Source organism: Delphinus delphis, chromosome 16, assembly GCF_949987515.2.
Source record: "Delphinus delphis chromosome 16, mDelDel1.2, whole genome shotgun sequence".
NCBI lineage: Eukaryota > Metazoa > Chordata > Mammalia > Artiodactyla > Delphinidae > Delphinus > Delphinus delphis.
Genome location: NC_082698.1, coordinates 82,407,073 through 82,431,592, shown reverse-complemented (window position 1 = coordinate 82,431,592; position 24,520 = coordinate 82,407,073). Strand labels below are relative to the sequence as shown.

Genomic DNA, 24,520 nt, shown 5'->3' with positions numbered 1-24,520 from the left:
GGTCTTAGGGAAATTGAGTCTCAGATTCTTCATCTGTAAAGGAGGAAAACAGCTTCTGTCTGTGCTTGTCGTGAGGAGTAGAGAGAGGTTTGACCAGCAAACTGATAACCCAGGGGCCTGGCAGACAGGGGCGCTCCACGGCACTTCCTTTCCTCCTCCGCCTTTGCCTCTCTCTGCTCAGAGGGGTCTCAGGAGACCACCGTGCTCCATGAAACTGTTCACGAAGACCGTGCCGTTCCTGGGCACGGTCGGGTTGGTACACTTCTGTTAGGCCTGGGCCTGCTACGCCACGCCCAAGCAAGATGCTAGCCAGCAGTTCTTCTCACATCCAGAATATTCCGTTCTTTTCTCGATCCCAGTGCACGTCTCATAGGTTTTTTCCCCTTGTAGCAAAAATCCATTATGCAAAGAACACTTCTGTCGTTTGTGTTATTTGAAGCATAATTAAGGTTTAGATTTTGATTTTTTTACCCTTATGATGATGATAAGTTTATTAAGCAGATACCGTACATTATTTACCTTAAGCAGTTAATTAATTTTTTAAAACCTATGATGTTCCACATCTTAATTTTCCTTTAGTTTAGAGGCCTGTGGTTTCATTTCTGCCTGTTACCTAAGGAGGGGAAATGCACAGGGGGTTGCAGTTCGTCCTGTTTCTCTGTTTTCCACGCCTGCCTGGGGAGAGGGCTGTGGTGTTTGTCATGAGTAAACTTTCACTGGATCCTTTGTAGACAGCTGACATTTTATGGTGAGTCACTGACCTGTATAAGTGCGCATGTATCTTGCTGGTGGAAACACATTTAATCGTTGAAACCCTTTTGTTCAGCTTTTACTCAGGCCCATCTCTAATGAAAGTGCCAAGGATATTAAAAAGCCTTCGGGAACTGGCAGCAAAGATCCTTCCGTCGCCCAAGGAAACTGCGAAGACCGAGGAAGCGGCCCTTCCGAGACGAAGCCCGTCGTCCCCGTCTCCAGCACTCAGCTTGTTTACGTGGTCGCAGACCTGGACAGGCTTCAGGAGCAGGTGAGCCTGTGTCCCGGAGGAGTTCTAAGTACCGGCTTCAATGTTCGCAGCGGCTGGCCTCACGGGGCTCAGAACTGTGGGCCCAGGGCACCCTGAGAGCACGTCCGTTCACCTCGCTTCTGGGTGTTGCTCTCGTTTCCCTGCCCGGCGTGCTCGCTCCCCCGTGCTTGCCAGTCCCGCCTAGGATGTGCTAGCCCGGAGCCTCGGCTTCCCTTCAGCAGTGACGCCACAGTCTAGCAGCACGCCAGGCACCGCCGTTTCTTGCGTTAGCTCCGCTTACTCTGTGCAGGCATGACCTTTAGTGGTTGGATTTTAATCGTTTCTAATTCACTTACCCAGTATTTCAGGGTAATATGTAATCTTCAGTTATACTTTGAAAGTGCTGACCTATTAACACGTCTTCCTGTTTTCTCCAAATAGATTCCATGTTCTTGCTTTTACCATTAACAGAACTTTGTGGGATGAATGTGTTTAAGCGCTGTGATATGCAATTCTGCTTTTCTCAAGTTTGAATATTTTGTGGTGCTTGGACAGATATTGTATGTTTGGAGCAAAAACGTGGTCTTTACCATGTGTTTTTTTGGTACTGGGGAGAGCTGCAGAATAGAAAAGGATTTCGCATGTTTTCTGGGTCTGTTAATAGCCGTGAAAATGCTATTTTCCATGCTGTTGGATTCTTTCATAGTGAAAGCATTAATTAGGAATTTTGTTTTCTTCTGATGAAAACCACTGGAAGTTCTGAGTTTAGTTTTATCGTTCATTAATAATATTCTAGAGTTCGTAGATGCATAAAGAATTGACTCTTCCTTTGATTTATAAAAAGTAACTGAATATATAAAGTGCATATTTATTTCAGCTTCCAGAGCTCTTGGAAACAATCAGGCCAAAACTTGAAGTGATTGGCTTTAAGAATTTTTCTTCTATCTCAGGTAAAAATGAATCTTTAGATTCAGCAAATCTTTGAATAAGAAATAATTTACAATAGAATTTTAGAGACCGTAGGATAAATTTTAACTAACCATTTTCTTCTCTAGTTGTAAGTCCTTGGTGGTTTCTGTATTCTGTTCTGTGTTTATAACTTCCTTGAATGAGATATTTTGTTTAATTCTAATGATTTGATTTGATTTGGTTTGGTGTAGTATGCTCTCTAAATCTGTTGACGGTGTTTAAAATAGAATTCACCCCTGGGCCTGGATAGTGTGATTAAACACATGCTTCTGTCTGTGCAGCAGCCCTGGAGGACTCCCGGCTATCTCTGTCTGCCTGTGTGCCTGCCTTGAGTGACAGAGTCACCCAGGACTTGAGTGAGTCTTGCTTCAGTCACCTGAAAAGTGCCCTGGAGGTTCCCAGGCTGTACCGAAGAACCAACAAGGTCAGTGCCCTCACTGAAAAGGGTTTCGAGGTTGGGAAGTATATATCAGGAAGGCCAGAGAGGGAGGAATTGGTTAGGCGAGGGACAGAAATAGGTGCTCGGGGGGAGAATCCGTCTCCTGGAGAGAAACCCTATTCGTGGGAAGGGGGCTCCTCAGTAGATGTGGCACAGACACAGCTGAGGCAGCTGGACTTGCACAGCACGGACTTCTGGCCTTAAGGAAAAACCGTATCTTCAGAGAAAGCATTTTAATAAAATACTTTGAAGTCCGCCCCTTCTCTTGGTCTTCATATCTTATACTTGAAAAGATTTGAATTTACCTTATTTCTTTTATATTGTCATTGGAAGTACCTGCTTTCTCCTGTCTTTTACTAGGTAAGGTATAAAAAAAAGCTGCATTAAAAAATATTAAAGGCATTTATAAGGTGAAAAATTAAGCTCACACTGGTGTTCAGAGTCGAGTTCTGTGTCCTCACTTTGTAGAATGGGGATTTGGGGGGATTTGTTTTTACCAGCGTTTTAATTTTCCCTCTTGAACTCCCATTTTCATGCGTTTATTTATGCTCATTTTATTCTTGTCAGTTCTCACTTATTTTCCCTCTAGATTTTCTTTTCTCCCAGTTTGATAGTTGGATTTTAGGCCATTTACAACTGAAATTATTCTCAGGAACTGTGAGAATCTCCTGCAGCATTGTGCTCCTTTGGAACATCCCGGAGTTCCTACAGACACGCCTGGGCGGGGCCGCATCTTTGTTGTGCGCTGAGCCTGCGGCCTGGTCTGCTGCTGTCTGGTCTGCTGCTGTCGGGGTTACTCGTCCCGCCCTGCCCATGTTCTGGGTGCAGCGAGCGGCTGGGCTGAGTGCTGAGCTGAGACCCAGCTCACCTCCGCTGGGGCTCTTCTCCTTTTCCTTTTAAAATCTGGGACACTCCAGCAGAATTCCCATTTCTAGCAAGAGTACCTTATCTCCCGATTTTCTGGTCTGAAGTGGGAGAGACCTGTTTTATTTTGCCAAATTCATTACTTTTCCTTTAGGAATCTGGCAACTTTTCCTTTTCTCTTCAACGGGGTGTTACATTTACCGAGCGCTTGCATCGTAGGTCAGACACCGTGCTAAAGACTTTATACCCTCATTAGTCCTACAGAGTGAGCGTCCGTGTCCTTACTCACGGATGAAGAAACCAAAACTAAGAAAAGTCAGACACCCTAGATCCTAAGCTCTCACGTGGTGGTCTGTTGGCCAGCAGCGGACGGTCGCTGGTGGGAGCTTGTTAGAAATGTGCCATCTCAAAACTTGGCCCCGTTCCCCTCCCTGCAACACACACCGAATCAGACCCGGAATTAACGGGGTGGCCAGGTGATCTGTGTGGACAGCAGGTTAGGGAGCCTGAGTCCAGTCGCTCCGGGCATCGTCCTCCCCGGCTGTCTCTCCACGGCTCCCTCTTGGTCTCCAGGGGTCTTTCTGTGGACAACGCTTGTATGTGTCTCAAAACTGGTACCTGCGTAATGCCCTTTTGAACGTGAGGTTTGGGTAACTTACTCTCTTCCTTCTTTTTTTTTTTTTTCTGTTCATCTTTAACCCCTACCAACGTTATTCCAGGAGGTGCCAACGACAGCCTCCTCTTATGTGGACAGTGCTCTGAAGCCGTTGCACCAGCTTCAGAGCGGGCACAAGGATAAGCTCAAACAAGCCATAATTCAGCAGTGGTTAGAAGGCGCTCTCTCTGAGAGCACGCATAAGTAAGTAACTTAAAAGCGGACTATTCTGGACTTGCTTAGAAAAGCCCTAAGTCAGACATCACTGGGACCATCACAGGCTGCTTGTAGATAAGGTAGTAAGAACATCCAGTGGCCTCATCGCTGGACAAGGCAGGGTGCGGGCACTCAGTCCCTCCCTGACTGTGCTCGCTCCACCCTACCCAAGGCTCTGCCTGGCCTCTCCCAGCTCACACACCTTTCGAGGCCCAGGTACATTGCACAGTCCCCCTGGCACACTGCCTTGGACTGTCCTTAACGTCACTTCATGCAGGAATGTTCTGCGAGTCCGGGCACGCTTTCTCCTTTCAGGTCCTTTCTCTTCAGCTCTGTCAGTCCATGATGGCTCCAGTCATGCTACGTAATCAGCAGACTTGCGCTGGGGAGACCCGTGTAATCAAGGAAGCGGAAACACTCATTGTGCAGTGTAATTACAACTGCTGAAGGATGGGTGTCAAAATCCTAAAACTAATGAGAACAGGGGAGGTGTTCAGTATCACTGTGGTCGAGCATCTCTTCATTTCCGATTCCCCCTACTTTTCCCCAAATCCAGCACTGAGTTATGTCAGAAAGTATATTATTTGATTTTATTGTTGGATTTTTTTTAATTATTAATTTTGCAGTACTATTTTGTTTCTTTCGACCAGTTATGAGTTAAGCAGCATTTGTGAGTTAACTTAGAACGTAACAATGAGTTATAATACTATTTCTGTGGGGAAATATATTCCAAATGCCAAATAACCAGCTTGTAAACAAAATTTTGAAATATAACTCATTTATAATTTGGAAATTATATTGAAAATATTTAAAGGCAATTAGTTTTATTTAAAAGTTCTGAAATACTTTTTGGAAGATGAGCTGTTCCTAGAACTGATGGTAAATGAGTTTGTTCCTTGCATTTGGGGAACGAGCTGCAGCTGTTCACCCTTTATATGAGAAAGACAGTTTGGCCTGTGATTCTCGCTTAGTGTTCAGGACTGAAATTTTAGACGGAATTCATGTACATAGTTGTTATGTTCCGAGAGGATGCAGTGCTAGACGACAGTCAAGACCCTGTTTTTCGTTCAGTCTTGAGAAACAGTATTTACCATGGCTGGTTGTTTTCTTTTTTTTTTTACTGGAATTGAATTTTTATCTTAAAAATCCTTGTTTTGGTCCACAAAGCTCGCAGGCGTGTTTGGCGTTGTGTCTCTTTCACCAGTCTGTGTGTCTCGTGCTCAAGGTACTATGAGACCGTGTCGGACGTCCTGAACTCCGTGAGGAAGATGGAGGAGAGCCTGAAGAGGCTGAAACAAGCCAGGAGGACCGCTCCCGCCACCCCCGCCGGGCCCAGTGGCGGCGGCATGAGTGATGACGACAAGATCAGGCTGCAGTTGGCCTTGGACGTCGCATATTTAGGAGAGCAGGTGACCCGAGCGCCGCCGTCCTTCCAGGGGGCCTGACTCCACATTCCGAGGGCCTGGCAGCCAGCTGGTGGTGCGCCTGAGCCCAGAGATGCTGGGAGGAGCCGGGAGTCCATTCCCGGTGCTGGAAAAGAGGGCCAGGGCCCCAGACGCTTGAAGGAAGAGGATGGGCCCCTAGGGAACATGAGAAAGAAAAGACAGGCTTTTTGAGGTCCAGGGAATTGACATCCTCTTGGCTCACTGGCATTCATGTTCCCGAAGCCACTGGGGCTGTGCCCATGGGCAGAGATGGTGTCCTTTTGGTCCACTGCCTGGAACGTGCCGTGCCAGATGAGGGTCTTTTGAGATATTTGTTAGTTTGACTTCAGGAGAAGAGTCAGGCCGTTGACTTCTCAGTGCGGTGCTTGAAAAATGTTTCAGCACAGCTTCCTTGCTTCCCTGCCTGCATTTTGTAGGTTTTCTATAAAACACAGATTTTTGTGTCACGGCGTGTGGACATTCACGTAGGTACCGTCACGTAGGGGCAGGTGTGGATTCCGCGCACGGCCTTCTGTCCTCACAGACTGTCAGAGCTTTGGGGTGTTCAGAAACTGGCTTTGTCAACTGCTTAGGTTTTCTATAGCAGTAGATCCTCAAGGAAGACCTTTTTGCTAGAGAAAAAGTGGAATCATAACATTCCCATCAGAAGATGCCTTGTTTTCTAGTCACTCTTTCATACAGTTCAGGGTCATCACTAAAAATCTAAATTTTTCCCCTTTCGGGTGAATTTAGAGATGCATTCTGGCAGAAGTCCATTGCCTTGTTTCTTTATTTCTCAAGAGAAACTTAGAAGTCTTTTGACAGGCAGGAAGGTTGGTTATGGACACATGAAGAGCAAACAAGCAAAAGAGTTGTGGGCCGGGGAAGGAAGGAAAAGGCAGTCCTCGACCCCAGCCCCCAGATGAGCCACAGCATGCCGGCAGAGACTCGATACTCCGTCTGGGTTTTTCCAGGTCCGCTGGTGCACGCGTGCGCGTGTAGTTCCTGACAGCTGTTGGGTTAAGGTGGGAGGGACGCTGCATGCTGCGTCTCTGGCACTGAAATAATCCACAGCAGCTGCTGTGCAAAGCTGTCTGACTGCATCAGCTTCTGAGAAAGGCTTGTGGATGACACACTAAGAAATGAAGGTCTCAGGCCGGTTGTTTTTTGAAAATGCTTCAGTTAAAAAATCACTTTATTATTTCTCTTAGTGTGAATTTTCTCTTCCAGTCCGCAAAAGAGGCTCTTATCCTGGTGAGAGTCTGATTTAATGAACTGAGATAACTTAACACTGGCTTCTTAGAATGACCCCCCGAAATAAATTCTACAATAGGGAAATTTTTTTTTACTGCATTTATTTGAAAGGAAGAAATATCCTACCAGTCACTAGGGAGCTGCCCTTTTCTGGTTCCATGGAGGGTGAGGTGAGGGTGCGTGTTTTGCTTCCTTCTTTGTAAGGGTCTTCTCCACGTTCAGCTCACATCGCAGTAACTTGATTCATCCCCGTGGCCTTTGCAGATCGAAAAGATAGGCCTGCGGACAAAGGACATAAGAAGCTTTCCAGCTCTTACAGAGCTTGTTGCCGCTGCGAAGGACCAGGCAACGTCGGGGCAGCCTTAAGCATCTTGGAGGAGCCCAGGGGAGAGGAAGTCGGGCCTCGCGCCTGCAGGGAAGAAAGCGGCTCTGTTCTCTCAGGGCCTGCAGCCACGAAGCGCTTGCACAGGGTCCCAGCAACGCGCCAGGACGGCCTCCCACCGCAGCGTATTTGGGTTTTCTTTCACCCAAAAAGAATACAAAAGCCTTTTTCCGTTGTATGGAAGATAGTTTTTAACTAAGACATTTGAAACTTTCTACTATAGTTTACAGAGCAAATTATTTTATTTTTATCGTAAATCTTAGCGTGGCAGAGCTGATTTCTAAAATATGATTGAAGGAAATATATATATGAATATAAAAAGTCGTCTCCCTGATCCTGCAGTTAGAAGTGGCCGGCTGCAGAGGGGTGACCATACTGTGTGCAAACGCCCTTCTCCACGATGCAAGTAACTGCCCACTTGCTGACTTTCTGGAAGACGCAGTCCTGGTGGCTCCCACTCCCCCGTTAGGCGTTCAGGAAGAGTGCAGGTCACCCAAGCCTCTGTCAGGAGCAAGAACCAGCGGGGGGATCGGTCTCCTAAATAAAAGAAGAGTCTGCCAAAGCCTGTGTACCTCTAATGTGTGAATTCCGCACAAGTCAGATGCTCCTCCGCAGTCATGCCTCTGACGACACGTCCCCTTTTCTTGGCACCTGCAGGGTCCTGTCCACCCAGAGCCTCCCTTCAGGCGCGTGGCAGTTCTGGTCCAGGGGAGGGTGACCTGACGCACCTTCCTGGCAACCGACGCCTGCGTGTCGGGGAGGGAGAAGAGTTGGGAGTGCTGGAAAGAGGTACTGAAAGCGCGTGGCTGGTTCGTCGGTTCGCAGGTTCACACGCGTGTGCGAGCGCTCGTGCCGGGCCGTGGCACGGGCCCCTTCAGCCCGACGACGATGCGAGAGCGGGTACGCCTCCTGCTCTGCCTTTGCGTTTCCTCGTGGCTCAGTCTGGTCGAAGGTTAGCTCTGTGGGGGAGAAGGGTGACCGGGAGTTAAGGGAGCGGACCTGGGAAGCATCAGCGGGGATTGGGCGGCGGAGCCAGAGCAGGGGCGGGGGAGGGGAGGGGAGGGGAGCCCCCGGGAGGGCAGCGGGCGCAGCTGGGCAGCGCTCTGGCCTCCTCCGCTCCCCGCAGGGAGGGCCCCGCCCTTGGACGGATGGGCGTCCTAACTCTGCGTAACATTAGGAAGCTGGCCAGAGGCGCAGGAGGGCGAGTGAGACCGTGGCAGGGACTGGCGCTAAGGGGCTGAGCCCGCTTGGCCGGGGGCGCCGGCGCCCCATTGTGCGGTGCTGGGCCCGTGGGCAGCAGGGGCCGGGGCGGGGAGAGCCGGCCCCTCGGCGCCGCCCCGGAGCTGCACGCACACCCGGGAGTTGGGGCGCGGCCTCGTGCCAGGAGGCGAGCCTGCGGCTCGGCGTAACGGGGTGCGCTGCACGCGCTGCATCACTGCCTCCGCATCGCGCGGGCCCCCTCGGGGCCTTGGCAGCCACGTGGCCCGGTCTCAGTCAGCGATAGACCCTGGCGCTGTCCCCATCTCCCCGGCTGCTTTGCCTTTATCGGTTGTTTCAGGACGTGGTGGACAGGGATACAGTTTATTAGCCCCTCCAACTCCAGCACTGTTGTTCCCAGTGTGCAGGTGAGGAAACAGAAGTTAAGGAGTTGAGTCGGTAACAGGTTTGGGATCTGATGACATCCCTTGGGGGCCGTGAGGTGCGTTCCCTGGCCGTCCTTGGGCCGGGGCTCGTGCCCAGCTGGAATGTCAGATTGAAGGGACCTGTAGTTGTCAGATGATGACCTTGTCACTGGATAAGCACTTCGCAACCCCAGGAAGACGCTCGGTTGGCTGCAGAAATGTGTAAGAGAAACCAACCCCCTACCGTTAACCCATTAATCCTTTGTGTCAAGTGGTGCACAAGACGTCGGTCCTGAGTATTGCAGCATCCTGAGCCTTCTGTGCACCTGAGAAAGAGCTCCGGAGCGGAGAGCGGCGAGTCCGCTAGTGTCCTGCCGGTTGCTTCTGGAAGTAAGGCCAGGGCACAAGCATCCTCGTCCTCTGGCCGCCGTGGTGCGGCTGCCCCAGGTCTATCCAGGCGACTTCAGCCAACGCTGGGCACCCAGCGGCCCTCACAGATATTTGGCAGATGCAGGAAGGCATGTGCTGGGAGGATTGTTTTGAAAGGCAGCTCTGAATCCAGTAGTCAGCACCTGTTTTGAAAATAAAAACCGTTTTTCGTCTGAAGTTGTTTTAGGAATTACGGAAGACACCATGATGGTTGTGGTTCTGATTTGCAGATGCTTCTGTCCCCTCGAGACCCTAACTCCAAGTGGTGGGTCCTGACGGGTGGTGGCCACGTTCCCGTCTAGAAGCATGTGCTTGGAGGGGAGGTTTTGAGCATCGCTTAAAGCAGTGCTAAATTCTAGGTGATCCCCGGGCCTCCTGCAAAGATACAGATTCCGACTCAGGAGGTCTGGGCGGGGCCTGCGGGCCTGCCTTTCTCCTAGGCTCCCAGGGCCATGCTCCCCCGGACGCTAGCGGAGGACCCTGCCCTTCCTGTGCAGCTCCACGGGGCTGTCCTCACTCCTTGCCCCGTGGCCCCGTGTCACATCTCCCTTCTCCTCCTCCAGTCTCTCTGTTCCTCCCTCTTACAAGGAGGCCTGTGACTGCACCCAGGGCCCACGCAGATAATCCAGGATCACCTTCTCGCCTGACGACCTTTAATCACATCTGCAAAGTCCCCTTTGCCATCTAAGGTCACATTCAGAGGTTCTAGGGATTGGGACCTGGGCGTCTTTGGGTGCCATTGTTTAGCCTGCCACAGCTGCCCACAGATAGGCACCCCCTTCCTGCCGTACTTTTGCGGAGCAGGACTTCCAGACAGGGAGGTCGTGGCCTTTGTGTGGACTGAGGGCCATTGACGTATTGGTGGTGGTTATTCAGTTATTCATTCAGGTGTTTCCCATTTTACAAATAAAGGCAGGGAGGCCCAGAGAGGCAAAGTAACTGGATCTGGGGCACACGGCAGTTCGTAAGTGTTGGAGCTGGACTTCCTGCCCAGCCACCCATCTCTGGGATGCCTCTTATGTGCCCGGCGCAGCAGACTAGACGGCTGGGAAGGACAGCGGTCTCCCCTGACATTGAAACTAGGGAGAGGTGTTTAGACTACAGAGGGGGGCTTGGGCGTGTGGGGAGAGAAGCTGAGCTGCTGTCCCCTGCCGGCCTCGGTGGTCGGAGGAGCAGACGCCCACCCCGTTGCCACAGTTCCGTCCGGAAGAGCCGGGCCCTTGGAGCAGATGCAGGGGCCCAGTCTGGGGTGGGCGGGGCAGCTCCTACAAACAGAGCAAAGACGCCGTCCACTCCCAGCCCTCGAGCCTCCGGCTCCCTCCCCTGCTCCTTGGCCCTTATGGGTAGGGGCCACACTTCAAGACAGCTTAGTCCTTTCAGTGTTCATGGAAGGCAGGGACTGAAGGTGCTCTGCGTGCATTTCACAGTTCGGGGCGAGCAGCATGGGCCAGCCTGCGAGGGCCCACCTCCCTCTCGGGCTCTGCCTGAGACTTAGAAAGTGGGGGACAGGCAGGCACTCAGCAGACGGAGAGGGATGTGCCCACGTTCACGGGTGAAGGTTTCTCTCTCCACCTTCCGAGCCCAGCCTCTGTAAGCAGCAATCCGGGACGTGTCCGGGAGGAAGGGCCTGGCTGTCTGCCACCCGGTGCTTCCCAGCAGGCTCCGCGCAGCTGGTCTGCGCACCTGGAACTTGTCCAGATGAGGCGAGGACAGCCTGTGCCTTCCACGAAAGCCCCGTCCAGACACGGCTCCAAGGCCGAAAAGGCCCTTTTGTCGGTACAGCCTGTCAGCTGCCTTGCACACATTAGTCCCGCTGCTGCTGCTGAGTGAAAGAGGTTTTCATTTTTGCTTACTGTTGCAAGACATTTATTAACACCGCAGTGATAGCCAGCCATGGGATTACAGTCTAACGTACATTCAGACGCTTGTGTTGTTTTTCGTAATGTGTTTTTCAAAAACCACAAGTATCAGGGGAAAGAAAAGCTGAGAAAGCCAGAGAAAGGAACGCATCATGGACCACTTGCAGGTCATTGTCACACTCAATAAGCCAAAGGTGAGCCTGGGGCAATGAGAAAGGGATGTTTTAATTTTAAAGCCCGATTTCTGTCCTCGATGAAAAAGGAAACCATTTTGGGTTTCAAAAACAAGCTGGTGTGTTCAAGCTCTTTCAGGAGCAGTGGCCTGTACCGAACATGGGCTCATGGCCCTGCATCCCCCCAGCCGCCTGAGAAGGATGCTCATTGTACACAGCGCGCGTCTCCCAGGAGGAGCGGCCGCTCTGGGCCCCAGGTGGACTCCGTGGAAGAGAACGGGGACGGGTGGTGACACCGGCGGTGACACACGGGCAGCGGGCCTCACGCAGCGCTCAGCGGGTTGGACACGCGGCCCAGGAAGTGCAGGGCAGCCGAGTCTCGCTCCAAAACGGCCAACAGGAATGGGCTGTTCAGGGTCACCTCCAAGACCTCGGGCCCAGCTGGCAGTGGTGCAGACTCCGTGGGCTGCTCTCCCTCGTCTGCTTTTAGCTCAAAGAGAACGCTGTTCAGCACCTGCAAAGCAGCGAGCCTGGGGGTTGCTCCTGAAGGCCCGGGCCCGGGGGGAGGACCGCTCTCCAGCCTGCCCGCCCTCCCTCGGCCTGACTCACACGGTGTGACGGCTCCTCCCCAAAGTGTCCCCCAAACCCGCCCGTCTCCACCTTCCCCTGCTGTCCCGGGCAGGTGCTTCTCTCTGCGAACTCAGCGCAGAGGGCTCCGGGCCCAGGACTGTGAGCCACCCGGCCTCCCCTCCCTCCCAGCATGCAGGCATTTCTCGGTTGCGGGCGTCCATCACCCCCTGTGCCCCAGGACCGTCCATCTGCTGCTAAGTGCGTCCCTGAAGCCAGGAGCCGTGTGGCAGGGCCAGCAGCCGGCCTAGAGGCACTAGTCCCCGGGTCCCTGTCCCGACCCTGCTGTAGGATCTGGGGAGGACCCGAGGCTGGGCAGGTGGGACAGAGCCCAGAGCACGTGGTGGGAAGAGGTTTGCTGCTCTCCAGCTGTCCCTGGCAAGCCCCAGAGAGCTCCGGTCACTTCTCTGCCACCCTGGGCCCCCAGCCGCCCGGCCACGCCCTCCTCTCTCTCCTCCTGCCCCCGGGCCGCCTCTGTGTCCCTCCCACCCATGCCTCCTGACTCCGGGAACACAGCCCACATCAGCCAGAGACGCCGGCGGCACGGTACCTTTCCAACTCTGAGGTTGGCATCGCTGATTTTGCCCAGGTTTGCCTCAGCGCCCAGCAGGGCGGGCAGCTTGGTCTGGGCAAGCAGGTCCTGCAGGTCGTAGGACCCTTTCAGTGTCAGCTGGGGCATGGTCAGGCGGATGGCCCTGGGGAGATGACACACGGTTACCAAGTTCCAGCTGTGAGGCCCCAGGCCACACCGGACTCACGGAAGACCCGGGAAGCCGGGTGGCATGTGTCCCCGAATGAGGGGGCGTTTGCTAGCCTCACCCAGCTAGGGTGTCTCGGGAAAATTTTCAGCAACAAATACAATTTAAAAAACCTTCATTTTCTTTGAAATTCTGTGGGAGGGATGTACAGTATTTAACAACGGTGCTCTCTGGGGGTTGATGTGAATAGTTGTCTATTCTTTTTTCTACTCCTTTTTTAGCTTGGCTGCATTGAAAGCATACTCGTTGGTTAATTTTAAAACGCTGTCCTCTAAAATAACGTGTCGTGTCTTACTACCTTTCAGTGGTGAGCTCCCCGTGGGAGGGGGAGAAGGTACGATGTCAGCCTCTGTGCTGGGCATGTCACTTAGTTCAAGTCAGTTCACCTCCATGTACTACCTCTGCCTTCCTTGGGCAACCCTGAGAGCCCATAGATGTTTCCAGCGATGCACCGGACCCTTACAGGGTTGACAGTACACCCATGTCCAGAGCAGCGCTATTCACAACAGCCAAAAGGTGGAAGTGACCCAGGTGTCCGTCAGCGGATGGCTGGATAAACAGACTGTGGCAGATGCCACACTGGAATACTACCCAGCCCCAAAGAGGAAGGACATTCTGACACGTGATGCAACATGCATGAGGCTTGAGGACGTTATGCTCCGTGAAATAAGCCCAACACAAAAGGACAAATACGATGTGATACCACTTATAGGAGGTACGCAGAGGAGTCGAGTTCACAGAGACCAAGTAGAAGGGTGGTCGCCAGGGGCTGCAGCGAGGGGAAATGAGGAGTTGTTAGTGATTAATGGGGACAGAGCTTCCGTTTGGGAAGATGAAAAGTTTCTGGAGACAGATGGTCGGTAGCACAAAAACGTGAAGGTATTGATGCCACAGAGATATACACTATAAAATGGCTCGGGTGGTAAATTCTATGTGATGTGTTTACCACAGTTTTTAAAAAATGACTTAAAAAGAGTTGACCTCAGGAGGCCCTCTGTGCCCCTTGGTGCCTGTCTCGGAATCTGGACCTGCTGCTCTGGGCCTGATACGTAAGCAAGTCTGATGCCCCAGTCGCAGTAGGAAAGAGGAACAGATGACCCAGGCGGCAAACTAGGGGAGTCCTGGAGTCAAGAGCAGCACCCCGAGAAAGCCCGCCTACTCCCAGGGCTCTTGAAGGGGTCCCAGGGCTCCTGGAAAGTCAGCCCCCAGGAAGCTGTTGGAATACAGCAGATCACACACGGCAAAGGTCCCCTCAGAGGGAGTACTGACCGTGGGCCACCCAAGCCTGCAGGTAAACGGAAGCATGGGGAAAAGCGGGCCTCCTCCCCTACCTCTCCTGCACCCAGAGAGGGACCCAGAGAGCTGGGTCCACGGATGGAGGGTGCACTGGTGGGTGGAGGGCGCTCAGGCACCATCGCCACCCTACCCGCTGGGCGCCCAGGGCTCGGCCCACACCGCGCCAGTGGCCACCCATGCCCCCCACCGCCCGGGCAGAGCCGTCATGCAGCTCCCCACTCCAGGGGCGCAGCCCAGGAGGGGCCAAGCAGTTTCCCGGAGCCGTACCGGGGAGAGAGATTCTTCATCAGGCTCAGGAAGTTGTGCTGGAAGGTGAGGGCCTCCACCTGCCGCAAGTCGGGAGCGTGGTGCGGCCGGATGAGCAGCAGGCAGGCATTGGCGCTGAGGGGCACGCGGGTCACGGAGAGGTGGTTCTGGGTGTCGCTCCAGTAGTGGAAGGTGCCGATGCCCGAGAGCATAGGGACCGACACGGAGGTGGTGTTGTCCACCCGGAACTCCTGGAGCCCCGGCAGCAGGGAGAACCCCTTCATCTTTCCTGGGGACGCGGCAGGAGACAGGAAGGGAAGAGTCAGGAGAGGGAAGGCGTGGGGCAGGGCTGGGCCGCAGACCCCCTTCCCCTCCCCTCCCCTCCCCCTCCCCTTCCCCACCAAAGCCTCGCCCCTGCCCCAGCCCCAGGCTGCTCTGCACTTTCCTGGCCCCCGAAGTTCAGCCCCAGGACCCCTGACCATCAATTCTTCCTCCTGCAAAATCCACCAACTGCCAATGTTGAAGGCGTAGTCCACACCAGGCCCCAACCTGAGGCCCACAAAGGAACTGAGCTCGAGGACCCTACTGCGCTAATAACCAGGTAAACTCAGACCCAGAGCTGTCCTGGCCCCAAGCCTGGGCTCTGCCGTGCTCACTTTAACAAACAAACAACAAACCAGAAGAACCACTTTATTTCTTAGAGCCGTTTAGGTTCACGGCAAAATGACGAGAAAAGTGCAGGTCTTTCCTGTATGTCCGCTACTCCCCCCTCCCCGGCACACAGCCCCCCTACCACCAGCATCCCCGCTAGACGGTACGTTGGGTAACACTGAGGAGCCGAGGTGGCCACATCATCGTCACCCAGGGTTCCAGAGTTCACACAGTTCACGCCTGGTGCTGGACGTTTTACAGGTTTGGACAGACGCTCAAGGCGTGTGCACCGTTCCACCAGCGTACGGAATCGTTCCACGTTTCTCGATGCTGCTGGGGACGGACAGATGATCCGGTGACCAGTGGGTGTGAGCGGAAGTGCTACGTGCTACCTGTGTGCTGCGCCCTGAAGGGTCCGAGCCCTCCCTGCCCCCTGCCACCCCCAGGGGCGGGCTGTGGCATGGGGCTTGCAGAGCTGAGCTGTTGCTGAGCAGCTCGCTGAAGGCGCTGGCACCTGGGGGCGCACCAGCACATCCCTCCCTCTGCGGTCATCCCAGTGCCCTTGAATGGCCCAGTGTGGTTGTCCCTGGGAGAACAGGTGAGGTTGAGAGATGAGCCCATCGCAGAGTGGCCCCGGGACACCTGGCACTTGGGAGATCTGAGCAGAGGTGACTTAAATGAGTCAGGGGTCCCTTCTTATTGAGCCCGAGGTCTCCAAGGAAAGAGGGGTGAGGGAGCTGGGGACAGGGAGCCTGGGTCTTGTGAGGAGGGAGTGGCCAGGGCACCCAGCCTCTGCCCTGTCCTCCATCCTCGGAGCCCTGTGTGTACAGACAAGCTCGGCTTCGGGAGGGCTGCTCACGAGGAGCTGCAGTGTCCGTCCTCTGGCTCCCCAGGGCACCTCCACGCCGGCCCACAGACATGGCAGGCGGCTGGTTAGTGTATAGGGAAAGAAGGACTAAATTTTTTCCACCAACAAACTAAAAGGGAAAGAAGGATGCTGCCTCCAAAAAAGATATGGGAGTCTGAAACGAAGGTGGCTGCCCGCTACTCTCTGCTCGACTGAAGAACACAGCACCCTGTTCTCATCCAGAGATTAAGGACGTCTCGCCAGGTTAGGAAAACTGGTGAGGCCCTTTCTGGCGCCAGTGGCTCTCTGGCTCTGCCTTTTGGGGGGCAGGCCTTTCGCATTAAGCTCTCCTCCCGGGCTCCTCTTAGGGACGGCGGGCCGAGCTCACAGGCCCCCTCCACCCTCCATGGGGTGCGGCCACCCCTGGCTGCATGGCCCCTGCCTGGACTCTGCTCCCGGGACCTGTCAGCGCGGGGACCTGCGCCCTCCTGGGGTTAGCACCTTCCCCCTGCTCCCAAAGGCAGGCTGGAGGCCTTTTCTTTGTAGATTTTCAGCCTTCCAGGATATTGTCAGAGTAAGGAAAGGACCGCGCTCTGTTCAGCCTTCGCCTGTCCCCACAGCCCTGCCCTCCGACCGCCTTCCTTGTCTCTCGGCTCTGCTAGGTTGCACGTCCCGACAGCACCTCACGCGCAGCCCTCCTCAGCCCGCCCCTCCGTTCACAGAGCCGAGACCTCAGGGCCTGCTCCCAGGAGAGTTTGCCGGGCGATTGCGTAACCTTCCAACCACTCTCCCAGCCTCCAGTCCCCACAGTGCAGGCCAGGGATGACCTCTGCACAGAAAGTCTGCCACTCAGCTCCCAGACACCCACAGCTCCAAACTCCCAGCATCACATATAAAGTCTCAAAGTCTGGCCCTGACCCATCTTTGTGGCCTTGCCTAACACTGTCGCATTCTCTCCTTCTGAGCTCGGGCCAAACAAAGCCACTCCTGTTCTGGTTCCTCGCCCTGACCTTGGCAGCCTTGTGCCACTTCCCAGGCCTTCCTTCTGTCCTCTCCCAGGTGACGCCCCTCGCCGAGTGCGCTGAGCCCCGGGCCACCTTCCCAGAGCGCCTTACCTGCAGCTCTGGGACTGAGGCACTGGTCCGGGGGATCCAGCTTTCTGGTAAACCACAGTCAGCAAGCTGGGGCCGGGGCCTGTGCAGCCTCCCTGCTTGTCCCCTCTGAGGCACCGGCTCAGAGTCCTACAAGTACTACATCCTCAACGATTGTTTTCGAATGAATGAACAGCCTGTGTCTTAGGCATTTTTTTTGGTAATAACCTCTCTCAATATGAAAGTGATGTAAGCACTGGTTATTTTTGCATGGGACAGTGACCTTCTCAAGGACGAGAGCCCTTGATCTTCTCAACAGACAGGAACCCGTCCCTTCTGAGCGTGGAGCTGGGCCACGGCCACGAGACGTGAGTTTAGAACCTGGGACCGGTCCCCTTTGTTTCTCTGAGTCTGTTTCCTCACTGGTAAACAAAGGCAAATCACACCTCTCACCGCATCACGAGGGGATTCAGTGATGAAAGTAAAAGGATGCAGTGCAGTAGCTGCACATAGTAGGGCAGCAGCGGGGGAGGCGGATGCTCGGCCAATGCCCATCCACGGAGCCCAGTGGGGCAGCCACTGCGTCCTCCGTGAGGGTGGCCCCAGGTCCTTCTCCACATCTGCTACCCTGCCCCTCTCCAGGCCCAGCCCTGCTCAGCTGAACTGAGACGTCGGACACGAAGTCCGTACAGACAAAGACCTGCCACCCTCCTGCACCGGCCGGGGGCAGAGCCCCCCCGAGGGCTGGCCTTACCTTGGAAGTGGACGTAAGTGTTGAAGAGCAGGGTGCTGTCTGGGTTGACCCCTGTCAGGGGCCTGCCCATCTCCCACCCCGTCACAGCCTGCATGAACCTGTTGATCTTCTCAGCAGCGAGATCTGGGTCCGTGGACAAGTCTAGCGAGCGGGAGAGGGTGACAGGGGAGATGGAAGACAGGCCCTGCACGAATGGCTGCTTCAGGCGCAGGCCAGGGGCCGTGAACAGCCCGACCACCGTGGACAGGAGCAGCCTGGCCCGGCTGCCGGCCCCGCCCTGGGCCACCAGGAGGCCCTGGATGGTCTGCAGGGCGGACAGGACCTTGTGACCATCCAGCCGGGAGGTGCAGCCCTGATCCTCCCCCGGGACGCCCAGGAACGCCTGTAGTCTGCTGGCCGTGGGGTCCAAGGCCCCCAGGTAGAAAGAGGTCAGGGTGCCAAAGAGAGCCACCGGGGAGAGCACAGCCCCGCTGGCCGCGCTCCGTGTCTCGCTCAGCATCTTGTACATGTGGAAGCCCATGAAGTTGAGCAACACCCCCACCTTCACGGCCCGCAGCCGCTCTTCGGCCTCCAGCTGCTGGGTGGCTCGAACCAGCTGCTCCCGCAGGGCCTGCTCGTCCACGGCGGACGACTTGGCCTGAATCGGGACAGGTGTGAAGGTTGGGTCTGGGGGCGACTCCGCCCTGGGTTTCTCCAGCTGGTCACAGCTGCTCTTGCTGTAAACAAGGAGGTGGAAGGGGTGTATATACACCCGGTCTGCAGGGGCCAGGCGAGCCCAGGCCAAGAGGCAAAGGACGGAGGCCCCCAGGCTCAGGCCAGCAGGAACCATCTCTGACGGGGTGCTCACTCTTGCGGACCCTGAAATATTTTGTGAAGGGTGAAAGAGGATCATTGAATGCCCTCTAGCCATATTCCCTACAACCAGTCAGCACAGGAGAAATCCCTCCATGTCTTAACAAATGTCAGAGAGGAAGTGGTTCAAAGCTCTGCGGAAAATATCTATGTACATGATCCAGGTGCAAACCGCACTGTCATGGGCTGAGTCGTGCTTTCGTGGGGTTTTATTTTGGGGTTGGGTTTGGGTTTTGTTTTGTTTACATTTTAGAGTGGTGAGGGTGCCTGAGTATGAAGACATTTGTAGATTTTAAAGAAAAAATATGAAATGGCTCATGAAGTCAAGTAAAAAATGTAAACAAATGTTTTCACAAAATATCGCAAGCATTCTTCTTCAAGAATATGTGAGTGGCTTGTATTATTTTTACCTCGTGCTAATTAGTGATATGATGCTTTGGTCATAATTACATGTTTAACAGAAGAGTAATCTGGAAACATTTTAACTTATTTTTAAAGGAACACTTTGAGTAAAAAAGTATCATGATATTTATGCAAAAATGTAAAAATCCAAGTGTTGAAGTCGATGGGAGAAATGTTTACATACTGAGGTATGGGGAAGTCATTCTGGCTTATCCAAAGTGGAGCTGGGTGGCCACTGCGGTTGTGGTTTCAGACATGTTCCTGCATCACTGAGAACTTGAATTTTCTGAACTCTATCAGACTCAAGGACACCACCAGCCATTCTCAAAATCCTATCAGCTAGCAGGGGCCAGCTGCAGCCTTATGGTCTCAAGGTCTCCCCTTGTTAACTATGCACCTTTTTGGACCCCAACCGATCCTTGCTAAACAAACACCCTTACTTCTCGCCAGTGCCCATCCTAATTCTTGACAAACAGCTTATGTAATTTTGCAGTTTTTGCCTTTACAATCCTCCTCTATTTTGTTGCCTGGTGGAACCCAATTCAAGCGCTTCCTGTATCCATGTCTCCCTGCTATAGTCCCCAGTTTGGCTCAAATCAAAGAGTTTTCTATTCCTAATATAGATTGTTTATTGATTATTTTCATCAACAAAGTCCTGACCCCCAGTGCCTCAAAGTGTGACTATATTTGGGGACTTCCCTGGTGGTCCAGTGGTTAAGAATCCGACTCTCAGTGCAGGGGACGCAGGTTCGATCCCTGCTCGGGGAACTAAGATCCCACGTGCTGCAGGGCAACTAAGCCCACGCACCGTGACTAGAGAGAAGCCCGCTCGCCGCAACGAAAGATCCCACGTGCCGCAACTCAGACCCGACGCGGCCAAAACAAAAAAATAAAAATAAATAAATATTTTAAAAAATATATTTTAAAGTGACTATATTTGGAGACAGAGTCTTTAAAGAAGTAGTGTAGGTTAAATGAGGCCATCGGGGTGGCCCTAATCCAATCTGACTGGTGTCCTTATACGAAGAGGAGATTAAAACACAGACAGGGAGGACCGCTCGAAAATACAAGGAGAAGACGGCCAGGAGACCGACCGCCTGCAGGCCAAGGAGAGAGGCCTCAGAAGAAGCCACCCCTGCCAACATCTTGATCTCGGACTTCCAGCCTCCAGAATCAGGAGAAAATAGATTTCCGTTGTTTAAGACCCCGGTGTGTGGTACTCGTGGCAGCCCACGGCACTGATATGCCCACATGGTTATGGCTATCAGTTTTCCCCAGAGAACAAAACGTGGGGCAGACGGCAGGTCTTTGTGGGCCTCCAAGCCCCAGGGTAGGTGGTACACCAGCTTGGAGTACAAGACTAACACACACAGAGGTTCTTCCTGTGTTATAAATCAGCCTGGCAAGAGCAATCCAGCTGTGTAGTATCCCTGGGGAATGTTCCCCTCGTTTCCCAGCTCTGGTGTATAATCTAAGAAAGGAGACCTTACATTTGGTACGTGACAGTTCACCAAAGCCCTTTCCCATAGATCATCCTATCTAACCATTACACGATCGCGTAAGGAAGGAACTGTTTCCCTCCTTTGCAGACACACAAAGGGGAGTTCTAAGGTGTGGAGAAATGTTCCCAAGGTCATACAGCAAGGATGGAGCAGACAACCGATTCCAACCTACCTTACTCTCCCCCGGTTCTCAGGGGGCTCACCCGGGAAGCCTTAGAAAGTATGAAGCCCTGGGCCTCCCCACCAGAGATGCTAGCTAAGTGGCCCTGGGGAGGGGTCTGGGGAGGGGATTTTAGTCTCCCAGTGGTCTCAACACGCAGCTGGGACGAAGCACTGTGGGCTCAGCCCGGGGAAGCCCAGGCATCCCTCACCTGCGTCAACCCCACACCACCTCCCTCTTCCCTGCGAGTGGAATCCCCGAGGAGCTCTGTCACCCCGCCAAGCCCCACCCACCAACAGCCCGATTTCACTGGTCTGGGTCGCGTTCTCCCAGGCGACACGGATGTGCCGCAATGGTTTAGAGCCTCTCCCTAGACACGGCTCACCCGGGGCGGGCGGGACAGTCTCCAGCACCCTTTGGGCTCAAGAGCCCTGCGACCCTGCCCCAGCCTCACCTCTGGCCAAGAGCACGGCAGTGGGCCGAACCCCTGGGAGCGGAGGCCCCTGGGCAGCTCTGCCCGTTTATTCTGTGATGGTTCTCACTGAGAGGGTGAATGCCGCCTGTACGGCTTCATTCAGTTCTAGCCATTTTTACCGACACCTCCCTCGTGGTTCTGAAGGGGTGTGCTGTGCTACCAGGCTAGTGCTCAGCTTCCCCCCCCACCCCGCCACCCCACTGCCCTCCCAGAGCTGGCCTGGGCCTCCTTGGAGCTGTGGGACGTCGCCTCCGCCTCCAGGTCACCTCGAGGCCTGGAAGCTTCCTGCACACCCATGCACGGCCGGTCAGCGTGCTTTCCTGTCCCAGGCGTGCTGACTGCAACTGCCCTTGGCATCCAGCCCCCACGCGTTGTGTGCTCGCCCTGCTCTAGGCGCCGGGTTGCCAAGAGAACTTTGACCTCTGGTCTCAGCCCCTGCCTCCCCTCCTTCCAAGGCATTTGACACAACCCACTGTTCTCACGAGGAACCACACGACACGGAAACAAGGGACAGAAGATTCTCCCTTCTTCATAGGCCCTCCTGGTACGGCGGCCCAAGTTGCCGGCTGACGTCTCGTGTAAAAGGATGTAAAAGGCCACAGCAAGTCAGGTCGCCGGGGAAAGCGCTGGGGCCGGAGCGTGCGGCACCCCTTCAGCGACCGGCCTGAGGGTCCCGGGTGGGGGCCAGGCAGGTGATCGCAGCCCCCTGCTGGCGTCCTGGGGGCACAGCACCGTTCCAGGTGATTTCCGAGCCTGCCGCTGGCTCTCACTTGTGGTCCGTGGCCGCAGCCCCGGTTCTAAGTCGGCACCCGGACGGCCTGGCCTGACGCCCTCTCCTTGGGTTCCATTCTCTTCCACCCACCCGTCCTTGGCCTCCGCCTTCACCAGCCCCTCCTTCTAGGCTTCCCTACTTCTCAGGGCCCCGTGCGTAAGGGTAATGGTGAGGACGGCAGCTAAGGCATGTATAAGGAGGATCACTGTTGTAGCGATTTCAAGGCTCGTCCTCTGACCCTCACAGCAGCCCTACCTTCCTGCCCACGCCTCGCCGCCGCCAGATCTCATGCTGCGACTGGCCCCGGCACGCCAGGCGCTCTGGACTCACTCCCCCTGCCCTCCTTTCCCTTCCCCATGCCGCTGGTCACCTGCCACACTCTGTATCACTGAGTTATTCTTTTATTTCTTCTGTTTAGCGTGTACTGCGACGCTAAACAATGAATGCAAATCCCACAGGAGTGAGGCTCTTGCTCTGTTTTGTTCACGGATGTGTCCCACATTCCCCAAAGTGTGTCAACAAGTACTCAGCAAGTAGTGGCTAAATGAATGGGTTAGTGCTGTTTTGCAGAGGAACAGAGAGCTTCAGAGACTTGCTCAAGGTCACACAGCCAGTAAGAGACAGACCTAGTATTCAAACCCAGAGCCCCTGACTCCACAGTCCACACTCTTAAGCACTAATCTATACTACACGTGAGCCAAAATAATAAGACCGTGTCTTTTTCGTTTATTCTAAAGTTTAGGAAGCACTTTCAGGTTGTAGTAGCACTCTTAATTTAAAGCACAGTCCCTGAGCAAGGAGGCCAGGCGTTGCCATTGGTTCCATTTTATAGATGAGCAAACCAAGGCTCAGGGAGCCCGGGACCAGAGCCAGCACTGCCTCAACAGAGCTGCAGGAGACGAGGCCACCACTCCCCTGAGCCCTGTGCGAACGCAGCCCGGGCTCACTGAGCCTGCCCTTCCCCCCAGCTCCACTGCCTGCACAAGCCTTGCTGCCCCTCTGGCCAGAAGAGGACCCAGTGGACTGTTGACCACAGTGAGTCTTCTCCCAGGCCAGCCCCGCAGGACCCAGCCCTGCTCAGAGGGACCGGAGGACCCGGCCAGCCTGCCTGTCGCTGACAGGAGCAGGTCCCCTGGTGAGACCCAGGGTGGGCTCAGAGGAAGGACTGCCTAGGCCTGGGGGAAGAGACAGCCTCAGCGTCTTCAGCGGTAATGTCCGCCGCAGCCCAGGTCACCACTGGCCCCTGGCGCCTGCGTCCTGGGTGCTGTTTAGCGGTGGCCTTCCAGCAGCTCTTCCCCTGCCCCCAGCAGAGCCCCCAGCTTTCTTCCCACAGCGGACAAGCCCCCCGCAGGGAGAGAGCTGGGGAGGGGTAGGTGTGGAGAAGGCTCCCGCTTACCTTCTGCTCTCGTCCCCAAGACAGGGGTGGCCTCTTCCTCTGGCTGGGCCACTGAGGCCCTATTTATGTCTGAAGGGTGGGGACCGTGCCGTTCCCAGGCTGCCCTGTGCTCAGGCTCGGGGGAGGGGTTGCATCACGGCGCCGGGCCATGGGGGTGGGAGCCTCAGGCAGCTGCCCGCCTGGGGGGACAGACCCCAGGCCAGGCGACTCTCATGCTGGGCCTCCGTCCAGGAAGCCAGGGAGATCGATGCGCGCTGTTGCCTCTGACAGACTGAGCCGGTACACAGTCGAGTTACACATTCACTGAAGTTGTCCCGAGCAGAGGCTGTCGCTATGGGACACAGGAGTGTCCCGTGTGGTGGTGTGATGCGTCTCGGCCCCCAGATGTGATGGCCCGAGGCCAGCGCCCCAAGCCTTGGGCCGGAGTCCACTTGGGGTGTGCTTCTGAGAGGCCCCAAAAATGTGCGGGCTCATGGGCGCAGCGGGAAGGGGCAAGCCCTGCTCAGGCGGCCGGGGGGTGGCCTGACCCGACGGCCTTGAGCGGCCCAGCCGTTGTCCAGATAGCCACTGGGCGCCCACTCCACGCGAGGGCCTCTGACAGGCGCAGGGAGAAACACACAACCCAGCAAAAACATCTTCTAGAAGCTTGTGATTTACCTGGGGGACCATTAGACGCTAACTAGACTCAGACAGGTGGGAAGTGCCCACAAAATGCTTTCAGATTGTGAGACAGATCAACCCCTCAAAGCTGGGGAAGGCCTCAGGGGTCTCCCTGTCACTTGAGTCAAACCTTGAAGGATAAATAAGTCGGGCTTGGAGGTTAAAGAAGCGCTTTTCAAGGGTAGAGACAGATATGACAGTAACAGAGGTGGGGAAGCATGGGGCTTGTCTGGGGGTCACCAGCCAGCCCAGGGGCTGGAAGCGGGGAGCAGTGATGGCAACCAAACTCCTGCTGCTCCTGGGCTGCGCCCCCCACCCCCCGGGGATGGCGAGAATTCCCCAGACACAGAGTTTCAGGCCAAAGTCTGCAGGAGCTGGAGTTGACGCACAAGATGCCAGCCTGGGTCTGGGCTGTGTAAAGTGAGCGACAGGGAAGGAAGGATGCTGGTTAGAGCCCGAAGACCACTTCGGAGGGTAGAGGCGATGCCCGGAGGGGAGGGATCGAAGACCTCTGAGCACAGCGGGGGGCATGAGGCTGGACCTCTGCTTCGAAAAATTCACTCTAACAGCGATACCGTCACAGGAGGTCTGGAGGAAAGACGAAGAACGTACAGGCATCACGTTTCCAAGCTGAGGCTCCTGAGAGAATGATGAAACCAATAACCCCCGAGAGGGACACGGGAGGTACAAGAGCTCTGGGGAAGGACTGCTCAGAGTTTGAGTTTGGATGGGTTTCTTCTGA

General features: G+C 54.8%; 2 protein-coding genes across 5 annotated transcripts in view; one reads left to right on the top strand and one right to left on the bottom strand.

The window, feature by feature from the left end:
* The window catches only part of COG2 (component of oligomeric golgi complex 2), a 44,853-nt gene extending 33,670 nt beyond the window's left edge, over positions 1-11,183 (top strand). The window contains exons 13-19 of one of the 3 annotated variants that reach the window (XR_009522492.1): positions 827-1,024; positions 1,881-1,953; positions 2,254-2,396; positions 3,995-4,134; positions 5,372-5,555; positions 7,089-7,995; positions 8,825-11,183. Coding sequence is in view for 1 of the 3 variants with exons in the window: in XM_060035102.1 (XP_059891085.1) it covers positions 827-1,024; positions 1,881-1,953; positions 2,254-2,396; positions 3,995-4,134; positions 5,372-5,555; positions 7,089-7,190 (840 nt within the window). In the remaining 2 variants the exon portion in view is untranslated. Of the gene's footprint in view, positions 1-826; positions 1,025-1,880; positions 1,954-2,253; positions 2,397-3,994; positions 4,135-5,371; positions 5,556-7,088; positions 8,165-8,824 lie in introns of those variants that run through there. The other 2 variants (XR_009522493.1, XM_060035102.1) reach the window with 2 other exon arrangements.
* Positions 11,184-11,322: 139 nt separating this feature from the next.
* Positions 11,323-23,358, bottom strand: AGT (angiotensinogen). 2 transcript variants are annotated; one of them, XM_060035103.1, is made up of 5 exons: positions 23,119-23,344; positions 17,560-18,417; positions 14,238-14,505; positions 12,467-12,611; positions 11,323-11,803 (listed from the first exon to the last, which is right to left on the bottom strand). In XM_060035103.1, exons 2-5 carry the CDS (start codon positions 18,386-18,388, stop codon positions 11,612-11,614), a joined length of 1,434 nt encoding a protein of 477 aa, XP_059891086.1. In that variant the 5' UTR covers positions 18,389-18,417; positions 23,119-23,344; the 3' UTR covers positions 11,323-11,611. The 2 variants fall into 2 exon arrangements, with proteins under 2 accessions (XP_059891086.1, XP_059891087.1); XM_060035104.1 differs by lacking the exons at positions 11,323-11,803; positions 12,467-12,611 and adding an exon at positions 12,726-13,443 and having other exon boundaries at positions 23,119-23,358.
* Positions 23,359-24,520: the final 1,162 nt, after the last annotated feature.